General features: G+C 39.2%; 3 protein-coding genes across 11 annotated transcripts in view; 1 reads left to right on the top strand and 2 right to left on the bottom strand.

Annotated features, from left to right (window-relative positions):
- Positions 1-501: 501 nt before the first annotated feature.
- poglut3 (protein O-glucosyltransferase 3) lies at positions 502-7,868 on the top strand. Its single transcript, XM_028585611.1, has 6 exons — positions 502-864; positions 1,335-1,532; positions 2,215-2,498; positions 3,119-3,323; positions 5,892-6,088; positions 6,981-7,868. Exons 1-6 carry the CDS (start codon positions 627-629, stop codon positions 7,416-7,418), a joined length of 1,560 nt encoding a protein of 519 aa, XP_028441412.1. The 5' UTR covers positions 502-626; the 3' UTR covers positions 7,419-7,868.
- Positions 7,869-10,802: 2,934 nt separating this feature from the next.
- Positions 10,803-13,686, bottom strand: rep15 (RAB15 effector protein). Its single transcript, XM_028584907.1, has 2 exons — positions 11,990-13,686; positions 10,803-11,889 (listed from the first exon to the last, which is right to left on the bottom strand). The coding sequence occupies exons 1-2, from the start codon at positions 12,269-12,271 to the stop codon at positions 11,344-11,346; spliced, it is 828 nt and encodes a 275-aa protein (XP_028440708.1). The 5' UTR covers positions 12,272-13,686; the 3' UTR covers positions 10,803-11,343.
- Positions 13,687-14,506: 820 nt separating this feature from the next.
- Positions 14,507-26,704, bottom strand: part of ppfibp2b (PPFIA binding protein 2b) — a 128,229-nt gene continuing 116,031 nt past the window's right edge. For all 9 annotated transcript variants that reach the window (XM_028584891.1, XM_028584892.1, XM_028584894.1 and 6 more), the window contains 11 exons: positions 26,380-26,515; positions 25,467-25,586; positions 24,503-24,653; positions 23,900-24,011; positions 23,723-23,811; positions 22,422-22,544; positions 21,525-21,650; positions 21,250-21,438; positions 19,435-19,638; positions 17,425-17,490; positions 14,507-15,056 (listed from right to left, as the gene is read on the bottom strand). In XM_028584891.1, the coding sequence (XP_028440692.1) occupies positions 14,994-15,056; positions 17,425-17,490; positions 19,435-19,638; positions 21,250-21,438; positions 21,525-21,650; positions 22,422-22,544; positions 23,723-23,811; positions 23,900-24,011; positions 24,503-24,653; positions 25,467-25,586; positions 26,380-26,515 (1,379 nt within the window). In that variant the 3' untranslated portion in view covers positions 14,507-14,993. The remainder of the gene's footprint in view (positions 15,057-17,424; positions 17,491-19,434; positions 19,639-21,249; positions 21,439-21,524; positions 21,651-22,421; positions 22,545-23,722; positions 23,812-23,899; positions 24,012-24,502; positions 24,654-25,466; positions 25,587-26,379; positions 26,516-26,704) is intronic.

The raw sequence follows: 26,704 nt of genomic DNA, 5'->3' as shown, positions 1-26,704 counted from the left end.
ATGAACACATACTATAGAATTATCTAGCCTACAATATATCTGTTTTAAAATTAAAAAAGCTGTACAGGTTTGTGCATGAATGTGCAAAATGACCAGGTAATGCAAAAGTTTGCGGTATGAAGTATAAAGAATATGTGCAAAGTACAGCAGTAGTAGTCCAATAGATGTCCACGCATAGAGACAGATGTGGAGGCTTTACGTTAATATAAACATATTATTTAATTTATTGTTATTATAAGTTATTTATTCAAAAATCTCCCATCAGACCATTACATTACATTACATTACATTACATTACATTTATTTAGCTGACACTCATCCACAGCGATTTACAACACATGTATTTAATACCATATGGATACAACACCAAAATAGCAAAGGTCATGCAATTACATCCAAACAAACTATAGCAATAGTAGTTAAGGATTACAAATGTAATGTAATCTAATTCGTTCTTAAATAGCGCTATTGATATTCGCAACCGCTTTTGTCCGACATCAATGAAGGCATCACCGGAAAATGGGCGTGTTTGTCTTCACCAACATGTCGGCATAGGAGTTTTTATCAAAACTTTACAGTGAATATTTAATCAATTTAGACGTCCAGCAGTTAACAATTGGAGGAATATGGTGTGTGAGCGTAGCGTTGACTTAGTTAATCCTTTTGATAAAGGTTTATTATGTAGGTTTATAGTTTTAGGGGTATTAATCAGCATAAACTTTCCGGTTTCTGACTGTGAAGGAATCAATTCAGAGAGATGTCTCGTCTGGGGTCCAGGGCTGAACCCCGACACAGTTTTACCAGTCCGCTACTTCTTTATTCACGCGGTCAATTCAAAAGGAGAGAACCTGACTTTATCTCCAGGTAAACCGACAACAAACATTGTATGTGTTAAAAAGCGGAATTATTTTAAACATAGGATCACTGGAACGGTTGCAGCCAAATGGCTAGCTAAGCTAGCTAACAACTAACGTTAAACCCCAAACTGATTTGGCAACAACATGGTTTGTACATAATCAACAAATGTAGCGATAGACTAGCTACATCCAACAATGGTTTGTTCGTGTTATTATCGGCGATAACTGATAAGTAAACACACTATAGCCTTGAAACCCATTCTAGTACTCTTTTGAATCATCCTCGGTGTCCCTTAACCCTGAAAAAAAGTATTTTCGAGAGGTGACTTTGGTCAACTAACAACAAATGGCCATGTATCAGGGCTAGGCAGGTGCCTTTTGTGCAAAAATTATGGAAGCTATGGATTAATTAACACCTGCAGAAAGATTAAATGAAGTATATTCGTCACTTTATTTGTCTTTATATGTGTTGTTTAGGTAAAGACACATTTAAAGTGAAGATAAGTCCGCTGAACAAACAGGAGCACATTCGTATCCATGTACCTCCACCTCTGGACAGGGGAGACGGGTCTTTTCTGGTAAGGTACCGGCTCTATGGCACTGTGCTGAAGGGACTGGAGGTTGAAGTCCTCCACCAAGATGCTGCTGTTGCCAAGTCACCTTACGTCATCCAAGGTTTGTGTTGCCTTATGCAATAAACACTGGCATGGTTTCATGTCAAGTAATTATTATTTGTATTGTCCATAATCACGAAAGGACTTTTTAATCTGTAGAGCACACAACACCCTCTGTCCTTTGTCCCCCAGTCCCTCCCAAAAGCTCTTTAACAGGAGGAAAATGTTAGAAACCTTAGAAAGGATCCTCTTACAGGACGGACAGACATGCACCACACACTACGAGAGCTGTGTTGCAAAAGAAAATCAATATTTTATCACCAGTATGACAAATATATGCACAATGAGAAAAAACAAAGCCTCATTGAGCTTGTCACAGTAATTTCTATGCAAATTAAATTGTTATTATATAATATTGTGGCCAATTTGCGATTCACTTCACATCACAATCCCCTCAAAACAGCACACCAGATGCTTGGCAAATATGGAGAAATTGTGTAACATGAGTCCATCCTGTCTCAAAAAGGCTAGACATCATCACTGTTTCATAACAAGAGTTTAACACCAACTCCTTAATAATAGTTTAACACCAACTCCTTAATAATATGCAATAAAATGCATCATTAATTCTGAGGGTGCGAACAGTAAAATGTGATGCAGAATAGATGGAACAAATGCCACCTTGCTTTGACCTGCTCTGACTCCTTCGTCTAACCCTATGTGTCTCATTGTTTAACGCTCAGGTCCAGTCTATCATGAATACTGCGACTGTCCAGAACCCAATGCTTCCGTTTGGCAGAGCATCATGCAGTGTCCCGCTGAGGAGCCTCAAATTCTGGCAGACTTTAAAGCTTTTCCAACAATTGACCTGCAGCGTCTCCGACAGGAAGCACCTCCCAGATTCGCCAACAGAGGAGGTCTCATTCACTACGCCATCATCAACAACAAGTTGTACCGCCGCACTCTGGGAAAATACACCGACTTTAAGATGTTCTCTGATGAAATGCTGCTTTCTCTAACAAGAAAGGTAAGGTTGTGTGTGATTTCTAGGGATGTTAAAGGATCATACTGGTGTTTTGGCACATTTACTACATAGTTTCTAGAGATGTTCCAATACCATTTTATCCTTCCAGATATCCATTCCGATATATAAACGTGCGTATCAACCGATGCTGAGTACAGACCTGATACCAGTGCACTAAAAAAAATGAAATCTTTTTTTCTTTTTTTTTTAAATCAACTGTAGCCCTGTGTAGATGTAATATGATTGCTGTTCTTGTTGTATGGCCTAGCTTAGGTTCAAACCTTTGTAAAACAGGAACAAATACAGAGAATGAATGCCATAGAACTTCCTTTTATCATCTAGTTTGACAGTCAGTCATAACAGAAAAATAAATATAAATCTAATACATAGGAATTCCATTAAAATACTACTAAAGTGCAGCTCAATTTACAAGTTTGCAAACAACTGTTATATCCAGGGGAAAGACTCTCGTACTCCCCAATACCAGCATTTTAGGCATTTCCGATACTGGTATCGGTATAGGAACAACTCTAGTAATTTCTTAATGTAACTGTCAAGAGACTGCATGTGGCATATTGTGGTTGGTGATTTCAATCTCTGTTTTTTTTAATTTGCGGTGGAAGGTTAGGGTGCCTGATGTGGAGTTTTACTTAAATGTTGGCGACTGGCCATTAGAGACGAGGAGGACTGATGCTGTTCCAGTTTTGTCATGGTGTGGCTCTACAGACACACGGGACATTGTCCTCCCCACTTACGAGGTCACACACTCCACCCTGGAGACCATGAGAGGTGTCACCAATGACCTGCTGTCTGTCCAGGGAAACACAGGTAACACAAACGCACACAAACACACTTTTAATTTTATTAGGGAGCCGAGATCTGCAACGGGGTCTCTCTTGCAGTTGTAGGCCTTCCAGAAGCTTTGTAATCCAGTCTTTTTCCGGAGCATTTTTTTTTTTTTTATACAATTAATACACAATGATGAAATCATACATCATATTACACAAAACGATATATCCCGTCACAGTGGCGGCTTAATTGTTTTTTTGCCTGGAAGATGAAAGCTTACCTGTTCCAAAGAGTGTTCCTATAAGATTGTAGGACTTTCAGAAGATTTGTAATCAGGTCTGGAACTGCAATGTCTTTTCAGAACCTTTGTACACTAAATTCAAAATGATATATCAAAACCTAAACCGTTATCTGTCTATTTTTCAGCATGAAAAGTCTCGATTTGTTGTCTGTCACCATTTTTTCTATTCCATTTAGGCCAGGATTAATCTCCAAATGCACTAGCAGATAGTCTATGGATGTAACCATGGATTTTAATCAAAAATGATCCACCCTAAATTTAACTTTTAAGGTCAATAATTCTGATGATGTTCTTTTTTGTGGTTTAAATACTTATGAATTGATTATTGTACACATGTTCATTTCTGTTTCTCTCACAGCATTTGTAGTCATCAATTGTGTATGTGGATTCTAACCTCTGACTGTTTTTGCATTTTAATCACAATAGTGTGAGAAAAAACTGGAAAGTTATTTGAATTTGAAGTAATGAGTCAGGAGATGTAGCCACCCTTACCCAAGGCTTAATGTGTCGTTAAAGTCCTCCTTTCATACACTATTGTTAGTTCAATATTTCCTATTATACAGTATCTTACAAAAGTGAGTACACCCCTCACATTTTAGTAAATATTTCATTATATCTTTTAATGGGACAACACTGAAGAAATGACACTTAGCTACAATGTAAAGTATTAAGTTTACAGCTTGTATAAATTGTAAGTGTGCAGTCCCAGATTCCCAGAGTCCCCTCAAAATAACTCAACATACAGCTATTAATGTCTAAACCGCTTGCAACAAAAGTCACTACACCCCTATGTTAAATTCCCATAGAGGCAGGCAGATTTTTATTTTTAAAGGCCAGTTATTTCATGGATCCAGGATACTATGCATCCTGATAAAGTTCCCTTGGCCTTTGGAATAGCCCCACACCATCACATACCCTTCACCATACCTAGAGATTGGCATGGGGTAGATTCCATAAAATCATCTCTCTATCATCTCTTTATCAGGATGCATAGTATCCAGGATACTATGCATCCTGATAAAGTTCCCTTGGTCTTTGGAATTAAAAGAGCCCCACATCATCACATACCCTTCACCATACCTAGAGATTGGCATGGTTTTATGTCAGTTAGCCTAATAGCTAGTTTGATTTGCATTGAGACATGATTTTATGGAAAGTACCCCATGCCAATCTCTAGGTATGGTGAATGGTATGTGATGATGTGGGGCTATTTTAATTCCAAAGGCCAAGGGAACTTTATCAGGATGCATAGTATCCTGGATCCATGAAATAACTGGCCTTTAAAAATAAAAATCTGCCTGCCTCTATGGGAATTTAACATAGGGGTGTACTGACTTTTGTCGTCAGCGGTTTAGACATTAATGACTGTATGTTGTTATTTTGAGGGGACTGCACATTTACACTGTTATACAAGCTGTAAACTTAATACTTTACATTGTAGCAAAGTGTCATTTTTTCAGTGCTGTCCCATTAAAGGAACACGCCGACTTATTGGGAATTTAGCTTATTCACCGTAACCCCCAGAGTAAGACAAGTCGATACATACCCTTCTCAGCTCCAGCATTAGCTTAGCCTAGCACAGATCCTGCAGGTAACTGGTTCCAACTAGCCTACTGCTCCGAATTGTGACAAAAGTGACAAAATAACGCCAACATGTTCCTATTTATATGTTGTGATTTGTAGAGTCACAGCGTGTACAAAAAACAACGTAACATGAGACACAGCCACCTTCTAACAGTAAACAAACCAGGAACTATATTCTCAGACAGGCTTGCTGTGAGCATATCACTCCGCCCAAGTACTATATTCTTCCGCCTGAGAATATAGTTCCCGGTTTGTTTACAGTTAGAAGACGGCTGTGTCTCATGTTACGTTGTTTTTTTGTACACGCCTGACTCTATAAATCACAACATGTAAATAGGAACATGTTGGCGTTATTTTGTCACTTATTCGGAGCAGTAGGATTGCTGGAACCATTCACCTGCATGTTCTGTGCTGGCCTGATGCCGCTGGAGCTGTCAGACAGCGTTACAGCAAGCACGGAGATGAGAAGGGTATGTATGGCCTTGTCTAACTCTGGGGATTATGGTGAATAAGCTAAATTCCCAATAAGTCGGCGTGTTCCTTTAAAAGATATAATGAAATATTTACTCAAATGTGAGGGGTGTACTCACTTTTGTGAGATACTGTATGTCTAATTGTTTATTCAAATTTATGCTTTTTAATTATATGAGTTAGAGCTCTTTGGACCTCATATCTTCACACTTTCTGCCTTTTGGGGGTAACATTTGCATCTCTTTCTCCAGGGCCTCCATGGATTAACAAAACAGATCGAGCGTTTTTCCGTGGCCGGGACAGTCGAGAGGAGCGCCTTCACCTGGTCTCTCTGTCCAAGAAAAATCCAGAGATGCTGGATGCAGGCATCACAGGATGGTTCTTCTTCAGAGAGAGGGAGAAACATGTTGGCAAAGCACCGCTTGTTGGATTCTTTGACTTCTTTAAGGTAAGGAAAAATAAATGAATATCTTGTTCTAATCTAACCCTAACCCTATCCTGTAACTTAAAGCTGCAATGTGCAACTATTCTCACTGAGGCAGGTGCTTTGCCCTTAATTTTATGTAACTGTATTATTGTTACTTTTGTCTGTTTTTTAATGTAATTTCACGTAGCCTCACCTTGACACAATTAGGGTAACTTAAAGTTTTTACAACCTGGACCCTATTTTAAGTTTTTGTGTCTGAGGGACTGATGGGAACAAAAACCCTTGAAATTGGTCCAGTATTAAGCAAGACCGCGACAGTCGACAGTGGCGAAACAAGCTACAATGTTTTGCTACAGGGCAATTGCGCACCTTCAATTTACGTCCACAAAAAGTGCTTGTTTTATTACTGACATGCTCAGATTATTGTTCTAACAACATTATGGAAAGGATCCCTACAGAGGTTAAACTTTTTGTTAATATGAAACCGTTAAAAACCATGTACCCACCAGACTCCATTTAAATAAATGGAGGAATAAATAATTTTATCATAGAAAAATACACTTCAAAATTGACAGAAACAAAAATAAAAAACTATCTAGGTTCGTCTTTCCACTGTTCTAGCAATCACTACTCTGGTTTGGTTAAAAGGAACACATAAGTACATTATTGGAAATATGTTGGCTTTATACAAGCTAAAAGTATTTATATGGAGTCTGGTCGGTTTGGCAATGGTGATTTCTGATCTGCTGACAGTTTCAGGATTCTCGCTCAATACTAAACCAATTTCAAAGATTGTTTACATCTAGTCATTAGTCACTTAGACACCAATGCACAAGATTACCCTTTAAATAAATACACTAAATTAAAGAAACACTTGATATTAAAAATAGTTTGACGCTTTCTCCTCTTTTAGTACAAGTACCAGGTGAACGTGGATGGAACAGTGGCAGCGTATCGGTTTCCTTACTTGATGCTCGGGAACAGTCTGGTCCTGAAGCAGGACTCACAATATTATGAATATTTCTACAGCCAGCTTAAAGCAGGCACTCACTACATTCCCGTGAGGAGAAACCTGTCGGACCTTTTGGAGAAAATCAAATGGGCCAAAGAGAACGACGCTGAAGCGCATAAGATTGCCAGAACAGGTCAGACAGTGGTCAGAGAGCTGCTGCAGCCCAGCAGACTGTACTGTTACTACTACAGAGTGATGCACATGTACTCAGAGCGGCAGACAGGACAGCCAACACAGCATGCAGACATGGAGCTGGTACCTCAGCCGGACGACCACACTGCTGTGTGTACATGTGAGGGTAAAATCCACAAAGAAACCAATATGAAAGATGAACTATGATGCAATTGGTGTTTAGTCATTAGTTTGTTTTCTCTGAAACATTCCTGCCATATGAAGAGTGAATGTAATTGAATGTTCCTGATCCTCACAATTTTTGATTTTCACCGTTTGAAATTAAACCTTACAATTACATTACATTTTGCCTTTATGTTGGATAGTAAAGGCAGTTTTTGGAATTATTTAAAATAAAAACTCTGTAATCAGCCATTTTAAGTCAAAACTGCAGGACATTGCCAGTGCCACTCTTTGTTTTTAATACTGTTGTGTTGATTTTTTTGTATCTTTTGTAAAGTTCTGGTTAGTAATGCAAGAAACTGTGGATAAAATTACTGTTTTTTTTATACCTTTGCATTGGATATGTGTATACAGTATTATCTTAAAATAAATACATCTTAGATAAATTGTAGTTTGTAGTTTTCTGTAAAGTCTTATTAAAGATCATAAAATTCAGTTCTATTTGTACACCCTGAGACAGATCCTTGCACTCATCGCCCAATCTTGAGGTTGCAATCACACACTAAAACACCCTAGAGAAGGTACTTCACAGTCACCCTCCTGTGTTGTCGGAGATATCCACACCTTTGTGCGGTCTGCTCCTTGCCGCTGCCGGCCTCTTATGGCCACAACACCTGTTTCCGCTGTCAGCGCCCATTCTCTGCCATTCGGAAACTCACTGGCTCCTCGGCCCTTTTCCAAATGTGTGAAAATGGCACTAATCCCTCTTAGATGATTAATTCTTGCCTCATGGCTTCCTCACAACAGGAAGCCATGGCCCACACGGCTCTAGTCATTTAATGGGTCAGGCAGCAGGGTTTTGCTATTAAGTACATAAAGAGTGATCCCCAGCAGGCTCGAGGTCCCGGCCGTAGCTCGGAGTGATTTCACCTTTTGGCTTACAGTCACCTCCGCGTGGGGGTGTGACTAGGGTGTGTTCCCCATTTCATCTAGGTTTTCAGTAGCCCTCTTAACTACCAGCCCAGCTGGCCCATTCTATTCCCTTTGCTAAGTTTAATACAGTACGTAACCCTTGTAAAGTAATGGCATAACATGAGCTGTAACTAGTATAAGCATGTGTGGCCAGCAATGTCCATCTGTCAGTGGTCCGAGAGTAACCTACCATTCAGTATAGTCTTTATATTTCTCTGTGTTGTGATTATCAGATCAGCACGGCTTTGCTTGCTAGTGTGTCCACCTCTATTTTCTTTAAATTATTTAATAGCTTTGTTTATGGATAGCGCTTGCAGACTGTACATTTTAAACAGTTGGAATATGTCATTTGTATGGAAGCCCATAGGTGACTTAATTAAAATGATGATGTGAAAATGAAAATCCACAATACCATTATCATTTTCCACATTTCTTTGTGTTTTTTGTGCGAAAAATACAATTGCATTTTTATTTTCACATACTCATTTCACATGGGCATTTTATGAACCTATTAAAATGAAAATGGAAAAGCTGTGTGACATTTCATTTTCAAAGTTGTACAGTCGACATTATTCAAATGTTTATTCAAATTGTCAGTCGGGACACACCTTTTTAAGATGTGCTTTGTTGGTTGAAATGATTACCTACAGCACACTACTAGAATGTAAAGGCATAATACAAAACCATGCTGAATCAGGTGCCATGTCATTTCTCCGACACTACATTGTTCCGACTTCTCAATAACCCGAAAAATTCCCTTTGGTCCAACAGCCCACTCATCCTGACCTTAAAGTGATGGTTCGGAGTAATTTCACCCTAGGGTCCTTTGCACCATGACCTCGAGCCAAACACCCCCCCAGAAGCTTTTTTCACCTGGGTCTAACATTGGGAGAGTTAGCGTAGAGCAGCGTTATCAGCTGAATAGCTTATTAGCGCAGGGGCTAATGGACCCACGTTTGTATCTCGTAAATGACCCCACTAATAATGCCCGAAATGATACCAAACTTCTACACTAGTACATATAGGTTATGTACTCATAAAACGATGGATTGGAAAGTTTGTAAGTACACCAGAAGTTCATGAACACTTGCCTGCTCTCTTCTGCTCTCTGTTGCTGCAGCTGCTGCTGTTGCTACCTGCAGTTAGACGAGTGCTTAGGGCCGTCTACAAATTACTACATCGAAAAGAGATACAACAAAAATATTTATTAATTTAATGATTAAATAAGGTAATGTCTCCAAACTTATCTCAGTTATTACTTGTCTCCTGCTAGTTATACTACAGAACTTAATTTAAAAAAAAAAAGTTAAATAAAAAAATATTTTTGTTGCATCTCTTTTCGGTGTTGTAATTTGTAGACAGCCCTAAGCACTCGTCTTACTGCCGGCAGCAGCAACAACAGCAGAGAGCAGAAGCCAGCAGGCAAGTGTTCATAAACTTCTGGTGTACTTACAAACTTTCCAATCCATCGTTTTATGAGTACATAACCTATATGTACTACTGTAGACGTTTGGTATTATTTCGGGCATTATTAGTGGGGTCATTTACCAGATACAAACGTGGGTCCATTAGCCCCTGCGCTAAGCTATTCAGCTGATAACGCTACGCTAACTCTCCCAATGTTAGACCCAGGTGAAAAAAGCTTCTTGGGGGGTGTTTGGCTCGAGGTCATGGTGCAAAGGTCCCTAGGGTGAAATTCCTCCGAACCATCACTTTAACTACTCAAGGTCAAATGCCTAACCCCAACCAATCGAGATGCTTCGTAGGGCGGGTCTTGGCGTGGCCATAGTGGGATTCGTAATTTTGCCACCAGCGGGACGTCGGACTAATTGGCTGTACGACCAAAGGGAAATTTTTGGGGTTTTTGAGAGGTTGGAGAAATGGGCAGCCCCGCTGGATGTTGTACATCAGGAGAAAGAAGTGTAATCCCTCTGGCACTTCCTCCTCTCACTTTACTTTTCAGTGAGCACTTTGAAGAGATGTAGCTCATTACAGGTAAACCCTTATCTATCCTAGAAAAGCCTTAGGTTGCCGCTTGCTAAAGACAAATCTTTTACTTTATGTGTCCACAATAATGTATTTAGTATGGTAAAAAAAGGTGGGTGCACTGCCTACATCATGGCCTTCTCTCTAGCATAATTTCTTATATGTTTTCTGCTGCATTAGTATATGCTGCATGTATAGACAAACTGCTTTGTTCATTTGGCTTAATATCTTATATGCAGCTACTTTTTGTTTTGTAACGTTGTTAGCTTGATTCACACATCTTTTCAGGTTAACCAGCTATTTCTTTCCAATGTGTATTTTACCGCCCTCTTTGACCTTTGGTCTTGCACGTGGAAAACATTTTAGCATTGCAAATTCTTTATAAAAAGAAAAAAAAACAAGAACAGAATCAGATACGTTGAGATGTGTATTTGTTAAATGATATATACTATGTGACAATAATAGCAGAGATTTACAAGTTTTTTTTAAATTCATCCAATAATGTTATACATCAAAAGGTTTGATTTATTTCACTTAATAATTTTGATACATGACAAAAAGAAATATTTTAATTGTGTACCTTTTTTGACCCCACTGTATACTAATGTATCATGGTAACATCATTTAAACAATATGACATTAGATAAGAAAACATAAAGGAGAAAAACATTTTATTTTCTAAAACTCTCCATGTTATTAATATCTTCATCATTTGAAAGTGCTATTGTGTTAGTGTCTCACACTGCATTAGCATCTGCCTAGCTTTCCAGTTACCAGTTATCCAGTAAACTTAAACACTATATAACTTGTAAGAAGTGCCAACAACAACTAGGATAGATTGAAAATAATCAGTACTGTCTCTTAAAGGCCTTGCACATTATCAAACTCAACATCGTAGTAGGTCTGGAGGTTGTTTTTTTAAGAGATACATCAATAGCTCCCACATTTATACCACATAAAATGCATTACAGTATCATCTTATTAGCCATTATATATTACGAGTTCCATCTGTTTAGCTAAATTTAATCATGAGAGTGAGAGGGTCTCCCTCTTTCTTAGTGACAATGGCCTGCATCATTCCTTGAGGTGTATGGAGATACCTTGAACCTTTGAAGAAGTTCTCAATAAAAGCTCTGTCAATCTTGTCGCACTTCCCGATGGCGGCCTCAAAGTTGTTGCTGAGTACGCCATAGATATTCTCCTTGTCGCTTTTCCTCCCCAAGAACAAGAAGAGGGCGTAGCAATCCTTGCCGATGGATGTACAGAAGTCCACCATCCTCTCGTACATTGTCTTGTTGCTGGACTCCTTCTGGGCAATCTGGACAGACTCACTGAAGGCCTCCGGGGGGATGCTGTTCTCCTCAGCGTCCTCCCTGTCGGGCAGGTGTAGGACCTGCACAGCAATCTGGATCCGAGGGTTCTTGGTGGGCTTCTCCAGCACGGCCCAGACCCAATCAGCCCCCAGGAGGATTCGCTGCCCGGGCGTCATGGCCGTGCAGTTGAAGGCGTCTGTCATATTGAGGCTGACACTCTGAGAGATGTAGGTCATCAGGAAGACCTGTTGGACGACAAGATGTTTTAAAGAACACTTAAAATAAGTTTTCTACAATTCTAAAGGTTTGCTGTCTTCAGTTTTTTGTAAGTATAAAGTTACTTACCTGAGTGAGCACCTCAGGGCTTGGGTAGAATTTGTCCTCTGGGTCTTTGAAGAGGAGGTATTCTTGAGTTCTGGATGAGGCGGCAGAGATGCAGTCATTGAATAGAGGTATGAAATCGTTGGGTTTGGAGACTGGGGGCTTCCTTAGTGTGGAGAAGATGCTCGGTCGAAGGGACATGTTCTGATCGTCGGAGGGACTGCTGGCGAAGCCACGCTTATAAGAGGAGAAGAAATTGGAGTTCTGGAAGAGGTTAGAATTGGGTTTGCTGGTGGTCTGGCCCATGGTGGACTGACAATGGAGGGCGGGAAATCAGAGGGTGGTCTCCCTGATACACTGGAAAGAACATTTGTACCATTAGAGTATAGAGTGTAATCTGAAAAGAAGATATGTTGGTAAAAAGTTGAGTCTAGTATTTTGATAGTTGTGTCCTTGAGGTACATAAGAAAACCTTTATCTGTACTAATGCTGTGCCTCCAATTGGAACCATTGTTTCTGCCTAGTCTTTCATTTAACTAGGAATAAATGGTTTTGTCCATGTTGCACATTAAAGACATACCACTTTTCTGTCCACCTATGCAATGCACTACAGCAGGAATAACATGGTCTGATATCTACAAAAAAGGGCTTTACAAATAATTACAGATACTCACCAGGATGGGTCTGGAAGTTTCTGTCGTTCCAGGTATACTACCTGCCCTCCACTCCTGGCCCCTTTCCTGCTGAGATACACAGTGTGTGTACGGTGCTGTATGTGAAGCTCAGTCTTTAGTCTCCCAGAACTTTTAGTGCAATAAAGAGGATTTTCTATCCCAGGTTTCGAGTGGGAGTTCCTGCCAACAGTGTTCGCATGGGTGTGGTGTTTGTAACTCGTCAAATTTTAGGTAAGCCAACAAAAGACTCATCTTTCCAGTTAACTCCAAGCCTGAAGGGTTTGATGAGTAAACATGCTTAACACTCTCTTTTCAGAAAGAAGTGCAAACGAGGACGTGTAGTTTGGCCGAGGATGGGAGGGGAGTCTCACTTCAAATTCATAAATGGGGGTGGGATGGTGGCTGGATGGTTAGGAGAGACTTAAGGGTAACATCTGACATTTACTGTTCTTTTTGTAAAGTAGTCCAGTTGTAGGATATGTCAAAGACTTTACTGTAGCGGTGTGTTATTGCAGGTTAGTGCATATACTGTATGTTAGCCTAAGGTAACTTTCCAAAACCCTTAACATTAGCTGTTTACCACTCAGTCTATCAAAGTGTTTTTATTTTTGCCGACCAAACATAACAATTCCTACCGTACATTTTGTGCAGTCATATGTATACATTGTACGAGTAGGTTTTCTACTTCTTTCCTAAGTGGACAAGGCCAGTTATACAGTGCTTAAAGACAGTGCTGTACACTGGCCAGGGTTTAATGATACGGTTTTTAAAAAAAGAAAAGAAAAAAATTCTACTTGCCCAAAGTCAATTTTTACTGGCCCCTATACAAATTGGTTGCTTTTATCCTGGCACTCCAGCTTGTTTTCTACATGAAGACATTTAGAAAAAAAAAGTATCCACTTTTATCTGCTTTGGACTTAAGCTTGCGGAAACCTTGTTTTACTACTACCAACCAAGAAAACCTTCTTCCAGCCATCATCTTCTGTTCCTAACAAGAAACCTATCAGTCACGCATCACTAGCGCCAACTCATTTCTTGATTGGCCAACGGCACATTTAAATCAAATCATTCTACAAGCATTCTCCGACGTGGGCAAGGGGAGGGGGGCAAGAGAAGGATAACGTAACTTACTATGATACCAGGATGATCTGAAAAAAATATAAAAACTTTTTTTTTAACCCCGAAAGCGCAAGTTAGTTTACTTGCCCCAAGCCATCGAGCAATTCTTATTGTTGAACCCTACTTGCATATACAGTACAACTGTAAAAACAAAAACGCTGTCAAATGAACCATAATTTGTGCCAATACCAGACAAAATATTCCTGTTGGTTTACAAGTTCTTTTGTAAGTTTGAGAGTTTACAAAATACAATAATGACACATCGGCCAATTTTGTATTTATTCTTTAACATAAACACATAGCATATACATATATCTTTGATAAGGATTCCTTCTAGCCAAAACTCCTGAGAAAATAGTATTTGGCTTTTCAGTTTCAAAATGCTCCATCATGTTTTCATCATGTCCAAGGAAGAATTTGACACGTAGACGATTGGTAGAGGACGGCTCTATTTCCTGAGCCACAGCCACCTAACAAGTAAGTTCTTGTCCTATTCAGCCTTTTCACATACCATCTCCTCTGAGAATATCTAACAATTGTAACAAAATAAACAATTTGTATCCACATGTTGTGCTGGTAATGTCTCTTAACTTAAAAATGATCATGCACAGGAGCTCAACACAATTATAATTGTGTATGTGTGTGTTTCCTTGCCATTGATTGAATGAATTTTCAATCTGGCTCTATTTCTGTCTTGTCTCTTGTTAGATCTTGCAAATGGCTGAATCTCCATTTGTTATGTTAGAGCTTACAGTCTTGGGCACTCTTACATCACAGACTCCATCAAAAATATATTATACTTTGCATATCATATGATGGCCATTAGAACAAGAAATGACTAATGTGGCTCTGTTCTCTTTGACATAGCATACCATTACAGTATACACAGTACACAGTTGATGTGAGCATTTAAGAGAAACAAAAAAAGCAAAAGCAGTAAAAAAAGAGATACTCTACAGGGCTTGTGACTAAAGTTCAGTTAATTATTGTGAAAAATAAAATATATATATTTTTGGAAGCAACATCTGATGATTGTTTTCCACATTGTGTAAGTCCACTTCATTGTGACTTCAGGGTGACTGTAGGTGTTACATGAGGTATCAGCGGCTAGTAGAAGTAGCTCCATGCTGCAGTGTTAGGCTGGGGCTTGAGATACAGTACAGGTGTCAGATTGGTTGCTACAAGTCTTTATGGTTGATTGACATAGTGCGGCAACAGTGTCGGGTCATTGTCCTTCAAACTAGCGCCGTCTGAGAGTGCCTCAGCTCCTTCCGCGGCTCGTCTCGGCTGAGCAGGTACTGGAAGCAAAGCATCATGGGAGTGGTAATGGGTTAGAGAGCTTGGGAGTTGGTGTTTGCCACTGAGCTGGGATCAGTTAACATAATTAGTTTCAGTATATATGACAATATTCTAAACCATAAAGACCATCAGAGACTCTTTTACTTATGTCAAATGGCTTTATGGTACAAAACAGAACAAACAGCACATTATTTCAAGAGTAAACTGATTTGGAAGGCAGTACCATTACTAAATACTTCCAATTGTGTCATCATAGGTCTCATTTGTTATGGAAATGATACAATTTTTGTCTAAAATGTTGCACATAACAAATAGCATCTTGCAGGATGTATGAGGAAAACTTATCCCAAGTCAGAGCACAACCAGCTTTACAGCAGAGTTGAGCAACAATAAGCATTTTCACAGCAGATTTTGTTGACTTGTCATAGCATGAAAAGGACAAGTGGAACTAATACAATTAAAGACTCCACTATATTTTAGAGAGAATCCTCTGACAGCTATTGTTACTTTGTAGATTTCAGATTTTTCCATACAAAACACAAGATCATCTTGATATTATACATTAACTATATTAGTAGTTACTTTTAGCTCCACCTCGACCAGCTTAATTAGAACAATAAAATGCTGCTTACATGTCAAAGCTATAGTGCGTAGTAGTTTCCATGAGGAATTCTAAGTGATGACAACAACATTGTCGGCACATTCACGTGATACAAGCCTTCCATGATCGCGTACGCCACCCCAACCCTCCTCCACGCAGTTGCTAGTAGCCAAGGAGGACACGGAGGATAAAAAAACCATAATGGACTCTTCAGAAGAGGTAATTATCTTCACTCGAGCTTCTGCACAGGAAAGTCACTGGACGCCACAATCTTCTGAACATAGTCATACTGAGAAATACAGTGTTGTGTGGAGCTGATAGTCTTAATTAGCTTTGTAGCAACTCATTTGGCAATGGCTTGAATGTAACGGACGTTCATTAATATCACAAAGTTAAGCTTTAATTGCTTTTTATTTTGATAATTTTAGTAAGATATTTTTGTGTACTTTAATGTAAAGAAATAGTTCTACCTTTTGAGAAATATGTGTACACGCTTTCTAGCCTAAAAAGTTAGATAAGAAGATCAATGCCACTCTCATATCTGTGTGCTAAATACGCAGCTGGAACTTGCAGCCACACTTAGCATAAAGACTGGAAACAGATATAAACATGCTGCTAGCCTGGCTCTTTCCAAAGGTGACAAAACCTGCCAGCCATTCCCAGGCCTCCAGTGGAGACTCTAGAGAGTTACTGCTCACGGCACATGACTAAACAGCAAATTTTCATTTTAATACTTCGTTTTTTGTACGGATTAAACAAACTAGATATAACATGTTAATTAGTAATTAGTGAGCTTTAGTGGTGCTGGTAGGTGAAATATTTTCCTTTTGGACAGAGCCAGGCTAGCTGTTTATACCTGTTTCCAATCTTTATGCTGAGCGACTGCTGGCTCCAGCAGCTACATGTTTACAGTACAGATGCCAATTTTCTTATGTAACTCTTTGCAAGAAAATAACTAAGCATATTTCCCAAAATCTTAAGCGATTTATTTAAGTAAAGATTTAAATGAAGGCTTTTTACTGTATACTTACATTGTGGTATTATGTACCTTTATGACTTTATTAATTACTTTCACTTACTGCCTTTCAGTAAGCCAGCATGCACAATACAGGACCATGGAACTGGCAACCCTACACAGAATGCAGCTGTTATTAAAGTTATTAATTACACATTAATGCTTTTCATGTTTAGACATCTCAAAATGTCTGCTGTGAAAAAAACGATTGGATTAGTTTAGGCCACAGGCCTTTTTAGTACCAGGGGAAGCATAAACATTGTAATTGCTTTTAGAAATAATAAATGAAAGGTTTAATTCACGTCATATGTTTGCTCTTAAAAAAAAATTTACAATTTAATCTTTACTGGTTTAAACTATATATTTCATTTTGAAATGAATATATTTTAGCAGTAATACAATAATTGTTCCTCTAAGATCTCAAGGCTCAACTGGTTCACCGCAGATGTTGCCTTAGGCAGCTATCAAGAAGTGGTTTTACATGTTTGTTATCCAAAGCCCTTAGGGTTCAATTACTTAAATGACTTCAGCAAACACAACAGGAGCAAAAGAACCAAGACTGGCATATGTGAGTAATGTACCAGCGAGCAGGTTTCACTCTTGAAGTCATCGTAATACTTGTTTTAATGAGTTTCTCCCTCAGATAAACTCTAGAGTTTTCCATCTGACTCTAACGTCTGATGAGCAGTTACTTGGTGTGTTAATCAGCTGCACAAGTCATTAGCAGCAGCTTGTGTGTGTTGGTGCTTACTGTGAGGTTGTTGATGCTTTCAGACAGAGCTTCTATTTGCAACATTGTACCCTCTGTGATCGCCATCTGCAACACACACACAAACACACACACACACACACACACACACACACACACACACACACGGGTCTCATGGACCCATTATAATGATTACAGACATACTTTCAGTGAAACAATGATGAGTCTTTTAGACTTTACTATATAGCAGAGATCTTCAACAGGAGGTCCGGGACCCGTAGGGGTTCCTCAGACATGCTGCAGGGGGGCCACCAAATTACTGATCGATGGTTTAAAAAGAAAATATGTCTGATAATATACATTAACTTGAATGTGAATTAACTTAATGTACACAACATTGATGATAGGCTTACTGGCTAATAGGTAAGGTAGCCATCCACAGATACAGTTAAGCTTAAGGATTCACTGTGCCACATTTCAACATTAAAACATGATGTTTAAATATATGAACATGCCAACTATTTTTATTTTTAAAAGCTTGGAATTGTATGCACCATATAAAGGTATGGTAAAGGCTTTAGGCCAACCTACACGTTACAATATGCAACTCAATTTTATACAATACATGTAGTAGTGTTCTTTTTCAGCTAGGGGTCCTTGGCTTAAAAAACATTGAAGACCCCTGCTATGTAGCCATTAATCAAATTTGCATTTGTGTAACTATGCATAAGTGTACTATACATTACTGACTGGAGTAATGCATGAGGATTATACCTGCAACTGCATGCTGAGTTATACTCAAACATGCACTTCCCATGTCATCTTTAACAGGGTTACCATGTAAGGGTCAGCAGCCATGTTGGCTCAGATTGGTCCGCCGAGGGGGACGTGGGTTTCATAAACAGCCATGACAGCCAACATGATCATGATGATGATGATGATGATAATAATGATAAAAGCAGGTTAGTGGTTGGTTACTCAGGCATGCTGTCCACATGTTTTTCTTTATCGTTGGATTAGGATTTATTTAATAAGAAAAATAAAGGATATAGTGTATGCTTCCTAAAGAAAATGCATGTCCCTAATATGTTGTACTCCCAAAATAAATGAATAAAAAAGGAAATCCACTGCTTTATATGTCTATCTACTCTTACTTTCTTGCCTTTTGTGTAGAAAAAAGGAATCAAGTTTACACACGTATAATTTTGTTTATTAAATGATTTGATAAATCTTTTTACATTTACATGACCACATGTAAGCTTCCTTTAGCGGAGCAGGATTTTCTTCTATAAAAATACTATTACAGCAAATATGAAAATAACAATACAAAATCACCACCTCAGGTTCAAACTTAACATGCTATTTTATATTTTCCTCTGCAATTACATAAATATTAAATAGAAGCCCTCCATAATATTATGCAAATATTGCACAAGTTCATCTCAACTACGTGACAGAACTGTAATAAACTGTAAAATTGTAAATAATGAATGAATGACACACACACACACACACACACACACACACACACATATAAAATTATCTTATGGGGGTGCACAAATGTTAGAGCAATGGCTTAATACTATACAACAAGAGATATCCATATATACTGTATGGATTACAGGAAGTGATGTCACACAAAGTGGAGTCCATAGAGATGCTGTGTTCTCTCATGATGAGTTAGATCATGGAACAGGTTTGAGGCGGAGGTCGGGTTAGTAAAGCATCTGACTGGAAATTAAATACTGTGTGTAGATTGTACATTGTCTCAGTACACCCTTCATGACAAACAGTTGTGGCTGTTAAACAGTCAGGCAGGTTTATCTGGGCATCTCTGAATCTCTTCCCTCGTAAGGCACAGGGTTGGGCTGATGCGTGGGGTTTAGAGGAGCAGGGAGGGGATGGGCTGAGGTATTATGGGCCGCAAGCAAAGTAAGCAGAGCGTTAGCAGTAGGAATTGGTTGTTAGAAAGCAAGTTGACACAGTTTTTCCATGTTGTTGTCACAGCTGTTGTCATGGAGATGGGTCAGCTCTACTGTCGACGAGCCCCACCTGGTCCCTGGGGCGGTCAGGCTCTCTGTCCAGGATTGGGCTCAGGCCTCTGAAGCCGGCGTAGGGCTGCACCTGCACCCCATTCACTGCAGACTGTCCTCCTGACTGAGGTGAGGATGACTCGATTGGACAGACGTAGTCTGTGGATTCATCCGTCCGCCTCCTCCTGAGGTGAGTCAAGTTAGAGAAGCCCAACTTCTTCGGCTGCAATAAAAATAAAAAAAGGCATATGACAAAGGGATACTTTATGACTAAACCGCAGCGATCTGGACTGAAAACCGCTGATCGACAAAATTATTAAATCACAGTGTGATTAAAATCACAAGTCCTAGGATAACTTTAGTTTATTACAAAATTCTTTTTGAGTTTGGGCTATCATTTATAAAAAACAAATACGGTGGATTAAAGGAACTGTTCATCCGATCATCCACACTTGGCAGCTGTATTGCTATGGCAATGACGTGCCATGTCCAATCTGTCAAAACAGATTAGATATTAATAGCTATCAGATATGATTGTAATAAATAATTACAATTTGAATGAATATGAGAGACAATCTGCACTATGTTGAGAAAAAAGAGACATTTCAATATGTTGAGTACATGAAATCAAGCTGAAAGGAGGTATTTTGTTCCATCTAAACATCACATCTGTATGTAGTGTTTTCTTGTATCCATTTCCAAATCAATTTTGCATTCCCTGCATGTGAGTAAAATGTGATACCAGGCAACAGCAGCTTTTATTAACGTGGTCTCTAAGCTTGCTCTTAGTAACTAAAGCCAGTAAGAAAGCTCTATAGGGTGGCCGGATTGGTTCCGTGGTAGAGCAGGCGCACATATACTGACGCAAAGGTCCAGGCTTCGAATCCAACCTGTGACAATTTCCTGCATGTCTCCCCTATCTCTTTCTCATGTGGCTGTCCTGTCAAATAGAGGTGGAAAAAGCCCCCAAAAAAAAAAAAAAAAAAAAAAAAAAAAAAAAAAGCTCTATAGGATATCAGTTTGTAGATGGCTGGTCCTCAGCTAGAAAATCCACACACACAGAGGTTATATTTATCCACAAAACCATACACATAACTATTTAAATTCCTTATGCAACACACAGAGTTACTCACAGAGTTGCATAAGGAATTTAAGATCTAAGTGTCCAAGGTCACAAATGGGCCAACAGCATTGTGTTTTAGGGTGGATTATTCCTCCATTTTTCTTTAGCAGAGCACAGAGGGACTTAAAGCTGAGGCTGCAGCTGATAGCTGGGTTTTAAAGCTGTGAAGAGGAGCAGTGCAGTCTGGGGTTTACTCTACTCTCACAGGCTTAAACACACTGAAAGGCTCAGAGCTTAAACTGTGCTGACACACCAAGGTTTCACCTTGGATTAAGGTGCTTTCTCTCACACGCAGGAAGAGAGGTGTGTATTCTCTTAATGCAGCATTGTTGCCTCCAAGTACTTCCTCTTCCACTCCAAGTCATTTAATGGTGCTTGGGGAAATACTTCCTTAGTTTTTGTGTAAAAAATTCAAATCTACTCTACTGATGCCACAAATATGGGCACTGATATGAATATTTTTAACGGTTTTACCTTCCATTATATGTTATGCATACAGCCTATGTATTCTATTATTATCTTATTATCCTATTTTCCATTAATTATGGTATTCTATCCCTGTTTTTATTTTACATTGCTTCTCTGTGTTTATGCTCAGTTTATGCCATGTCATTTTCCTTATCGTTATCACTTTTTACTGCATTCCTTGTACGAAAGGTGCAATACAAATGAAGTTACTATCATTTTATTATTGTACTTGTATTATCTTACCTTGACTTTAGCTGTGATGCTGAGTGGGGTGTACCCCACGGCTTCAGTGTACTCCTTCTTCTCCTGATGAGCTTGTGCTCCCACCAGGTTGTTGAAGTTGGTGGTTAGGTGGCGTCTCAGCAGTGTTTTCTGAGTAGGGATGTTCAGCAGCATGGCAAGCGTGTCTGAGTTAAACCGAGGTTCCAGCATCTATGAGAGGAGAGACAAATTTAAGATGCTTTCTGTAGCTTTTAGTTTTTTGTTGTCCCATAAACTGTGGGATTGTGTTTACTCACTACCAGCCCTCCGTGCACTCCGCTGCCCCTCAGGTTTGGTGCATACTCTGCCAGATCCACAGATCTCAGCCACTCCATGACTCGGTGGTTGGACCACTGGACCACCTCACTGGGACTGAAGAGGTTCTGAAACACACACACACACACACACACACACACACACACACACACACACACACACACACACACACACACACACACACACACACACACACACACACACACACACACACACATGGTGCTGTAGTTACACAAATGAGTGCAGGTTTTTATTATACTTTAAATCAATTTTAACCATATCAAACTATCCAAATGTGTTTCAGAAAAGTTTTGAAATGTTTTTATTATTTGAATTTAGTGAAGTTTATTTGTATAGTAATTCAAAGTGCCGTACGGCATTAAGATAGAGTTTCTGTGGAAGAAAAAGTTCTCTTGTGTCCAATTAATTGAGTTTTATTCACTGCGCAGTGGAGACAGAAGCTCACAAGAAGCTGTAGGATTCTACCTGACCAGAATGAGTTTTCTGGCAAGGTTACAGGAAGCAACAACAAAAGCTGAGACATTCACTCACAAGACTGTCTGAGTTGATGGGCATAGACCCAATACCGTCTTCTTTTTTAAAAAGTAAAAAAATACATGGGAAAGAAAAGAGCTAAAACTGAATAAAACAAGGAGAATAGAGGAGAATAAACATTATGGTGCAATATATTAATTAATAGTCCAAAACGTCATTTAATAAAAGACATTTAAAAAACTTGGAGCAGACCTCTAGTTTTCTAGTTTGCTCAGATATGTGGTGCATAGAAACTGAAGACTGCTTAGCAAGCCAAAACTAGCATACACTTTAGCTCTTCTTTTAAACAACATGGTCACACAAACAGCACCACATCTACTTACCTCATTGCCGGGCCTGCGTTTGAGGCAGTTGGAGTTAAACTTGTTGACATGGAGAACATGAATGGCGCACTTGATGCTGAGGTGATGCAGCTGGCTGCTCACTTTAAGAAATAACAGGTCATTCTGAGATGGAAAGAAGACAGAGAGGAGTGCGATTATGACAAGGGAAAGAGAAAGTGAGCATCTAGTCTCTGCATACAACTTTTTTGGTCAATTTTAATCCCGAGCAAGTGAAAACAAGTACTTCAAATTCATGTATTATCCCAAAAAAATTTGAATCAGAATCAGCTTTAATAGCCAAGTAAGTGTGAACACATACATTCGTTTGACTCTGGATTTTTGTTGCTTTCAAAGTACACACACAGAAAGAGACACACGGCTAAAAACAAGGACAACAAAGCAGCACTGCAGTAGAAGTTTACATTAATTCCTGTCCAGACTCATATATAATATATGTAGTGAAGAGTTTAAAGTAATTTAATAAAAAGGTGTTACGTGTATTTTTATTAGCAAAAACGTGGACGCTTCACACACATTTTCAACCTGGCAGCACAAAAGATCTAAAAAAAGAAAAATTATCATTCCCTCCAATATTGTAAATCGTATCGCAATTGCAATATCAGCCAAAATAATCGCAATTAGATATTTTCCTGATATCGTGCAGCCCTAATAAGCGGCGTAGGAATTCTTCAGTTATGGCCAAAAATTCTTTTGTGAGGTTACAGTGACCTTGCCCTTTGACTTTCAAAATATATTCAGTTCATGCTTGAGTCCAAGTGGATGTTTGGGCCAAATTTGAAGAAATTCACTCCAAGGGATCTTGAGATATCACTCCATAAGAATGGGACAGACGGACGGGGCAACCTGATTTCTTATCTAGAATTCCCTGAACCCTGGTTTAACTTTAAAGCTGTGTACCGATCAGCTGTTATTCCACCAAATATATTTGACCAATCATCATGATCACCATTATCATTAGGGTTGGATGTTGTTTAGGGTTTTTCCAATACCAGTGCTAAAACGATACTTTTAAAATGGTGCCTGAACAGATACTTAAAAAAAAAAGAGAGAGCACAAAATGACATTAAAGAACGTTTATTGCAAAGGCCATATGGTCGAATTTAATTGATTTATTTAAAATGTAATAACAATAAATTATAACAAGCATCACATGCAGTGATGCTTCTGTTGCCTGTAAATCCGTTTCGGAGCACCAGAGTGCAGTGCAGGCATTTATGTGCCACCGAAATGAGGCATCGAAATCGGTACCCAACCCTAATAATTATTAGTTACCAACTCACCACAGTGAGGTATTTCAGCATCTGCCCATCCACTCTTCCTTCATTAAATTGGTCTTTGTATTGAGGAAGTCCAATGTCATCAAGCCAACCTTTGGAACATAAAATATCACAGTTTTAATGTAAGGGAATATCAGAAAGAAGTACTGTCAGTGAGTGTGTGTGGTTTTCGGTGCGTACGAGTGACCCAGATGTAATCCAGCTCTGCAGACTTCTCAGACTGCTTGCTGCTGAACATCTTGATGGCTAATAGGAGCTTCTTCCTGTGGAGTGGATTCTTCATCGCCAGCTCCTTGGAGACACAGTGAGAAAAATATCTTGTTTCATCTTGTCACAGCTAAATCTTAAATCTAACCAATAACCTTACATGTTCACCCGAGAAAGAAAGAATATACCACCATTAGAGTGAATTATCTAATTAAAATGATCCTGATGAGAGAGACAGAGAGGCTTGGGGGTCTTAGGTGGACAATGTGATGTGTTGAAGGCGAAACTAACAACCAGGTTGAAAAGCAGAGACAGGCATTGCTAAATGCCAAATAGACAGACAGACAGCTGCAATGATTAGACAGGTAGAACTGAAAAATATTTGACAAGCTCAATGGAAGATTTTTTTTGTCCGGTAAACCAACTGAGCCAGACAGATGTCTCAGATGCACCATTTTATGAAACATGCTCCATATAAAGTAGATGATCTGAGTGCGTGCGTGCGTGCGTGCGTGCGTGCGTGCGTGCGTGCGTGCGTGCGTGCGTGCGTGCGTGCGTGCACATGTGTGCATGTACCTTCTCTAGGTCTTGCTGGGTGGCCGACAGTAGAGTCTCACCACTGGTGACCCATTGGCAAGCGAGAATGCTGTACTGACCAAGTCCAATTTCCTCAAGCCAGTCACACACCTGCTCCGTGCTCCACTTACAAAAAGGCATCTTCAGGTCTCTGACATGGAGAAGAAAATAACAGAATATTAACATTGAACAGAGAAACAAGTTTGAAATGAGGCTAATGGACCTAGAACCACATACAGTTTTAAAGTGTTGGGCTCCAGCTAATTTTAAAGGTGTGTGATATATAACAAAGATGACCACAATGGAGTCTTTGTATATTTCAGCTTATATACAACAAATTATTGCTGGCCATTTAACAAATGTGTAGTAGATTTTTTTAATCCATTATTCCTACCATCCAGGTAGCTACAGCTTATAATTCATGCTAGTAAAATATGAAAATCACTGTGTTGAGATGTGAAACTCCAGTGAGATGGGGAATTGGTTTTAATACAGTTGAAAGTGTACCTTGAATACCTGCAGTTTTCCTGCATTTAAAATATAACCAAATCAAACATGGAAGACATTGAAAGTGGACATTGTGAAAGTAAACTTTGCTATTGAAAGTGGACATTGTGAAAGTAAACTTTGCTTTTGGACTCAAAAGGCTATGTCCAAGTAGGAAGGTAGTACAAATGTAACAGCACATGAATGTACCATTATGCCAAACATCCCAAACCAGGAAACAGTAGAGGCTGCAATTACTCCATTACTATCTCATTGTGATTTACAAAGATATTAGGGAAAGCCTGTGGTGTGAATGTTAATGGTTATGCAGGCTATGTAGCTGCTCAAATACGAGCTGAACAGAGATCTGAAGCAGAAAACTATCTTCAATACAGTGTTTCTCCATCTTGCACACAAGATATTTTACACATATGTATGAAAAAAAACAGTATGTTTAAGTATAATTGTGTTTTTATACCGTGTGGTTCCTGAACAGGCCAATCTTGGTCCAGCTGTAGCTCTGAAACCTCCCCTCTTGAACTCTCCCAGCTCAGGGTAGTGAACCTGGGCAGGACTGCCTGACTGGCTGCGACGGATCCTGGGTACAATGGAAACACTGATAAGTGTGTGAAGGAAAAATAGAAAAAGGGAAAGAGACTGAGATAATGTAGCTGTGTTAGGCAAAACAGAAAAGGATACTGTTTATGTGTAACTACTTTATTCTGAGGGGCCATCAGGGACATTATTCACAATCACCTCATACACACACAAGTAAAATGCTCTCACATGCACTACTAAAAGGCTTTTATATACACTACTGAAAAATGATACGCTCACATACTATACTGAAACTATACTGAAACCTCACACATACATACAAGTAAAATGCTCTGAAACACTATTGAAACACGCCTTCCTGTTCAAGTGAAACGCCTTCATGTTCAAGTGATATCCTCTCACACACAATATGGAAACGTTCTCATACACAATACTGAAACACTTTCATACACTACTGAAACACTCACATACACACTACTGAAACACTCTACTGAAACACTCTCATATACACTATTGAAATGTTCTCACACACTACTGAAATGCTCTCATATACACTATTGAAATGTTCTCACACACTACCTAAATGCTCCCATATCCACTACTGAAAGTGAAATCCTAGCATTTCAGTAGTGTATATGAGTGTTTCAATAGTGTATGAGAGCATGTGTGTGAGGTCTCAGTATAGTATGTGAGCATATAATTTTTCAGTAGTGTATATGAAAGCCTTTCAGTAATGTGTGTGAAAGCATTTTCACTTGTATGTGTGTGGTAATTGTGAATATTTTCCCTGATGGCCCCTCCTATATACACACATATATTTCTTCAAAACTTACTTTCCCCAGAGTTTCTTAATGCCTCTTTGACTCTTCCTGTTCTCTGGTGAGACAGGGGACTGCTGTCCAGAGTCCACTCCAGATGACAGGGGGGACTGGTCTGACAGAACACACTCCTCTAGCTTCTCTGGATGCCCTGCCAGACAAAAACACAAGCATAGAAGAATTGACACTCCGTTTCAGCAAAGTAGAAATCTGAGATCCAAAATTAAATAGGTTAAGTAGGTAAAGCACACATTTGTCCTGTTTCTTACATTGGTAGCTTGTTTACAACTTCCTGGAAAGCACTAGTACTTTAAAACAGCCCATCAAAATTGTTGATATT

Source organism: Perca flavescens, chromosome 8, assembly GCF_004354835.1.
Source record: "Perca flavescens isolate YP-PL-M2 chromosome 8, PFLA_1.0, whole genome shotgun sequence".
Classification (NCBI taxonomy): Eukaryota; Metazoa; Chordata; class Actinopteri; order Perciformes; family Percidae; genus Perca; species Perca flavescens.
This window is presented reverse-complemented; position numbering and strand designations above follow the sequence as displayed.

Coding starts and splice junctions, on each gene's coding strand:
- rep15 (XM_028584907.1), bottom strand. CDS start 12,271: ATGGGCCAGACCACCAGCAAACCCAATTCTAACCTCTTCCAGAACTCC. Junction 11,890..11,989: donor GCCCTGAGGTGCTCACTCAG/GTAAGTAACTTT, acceptor GTCGTCCAACAG/GTCTTCCTGATGACCTACAT.
- poglut3 (XM_028585611.1), top strand. CDS start 627: ATGGTGTGTGAGCGTAGCGTTGACTTAGTTAATCCTTTTGATAAAGGT. Junction 865..1,334: donor GAACCTGACTTTATCTCCAG/GTAAACCGACAA, acceptor TGTGTTGTTTAG/GTAAAGACACATTTAAAGTG. Junction 6,089..6,980: donor GATTCTTTGACTTCTTTAAG/GTAAGGAAAAAT, acceptor CTCCTCTTTTAG/TACAAGTACCAGGTGAACGT.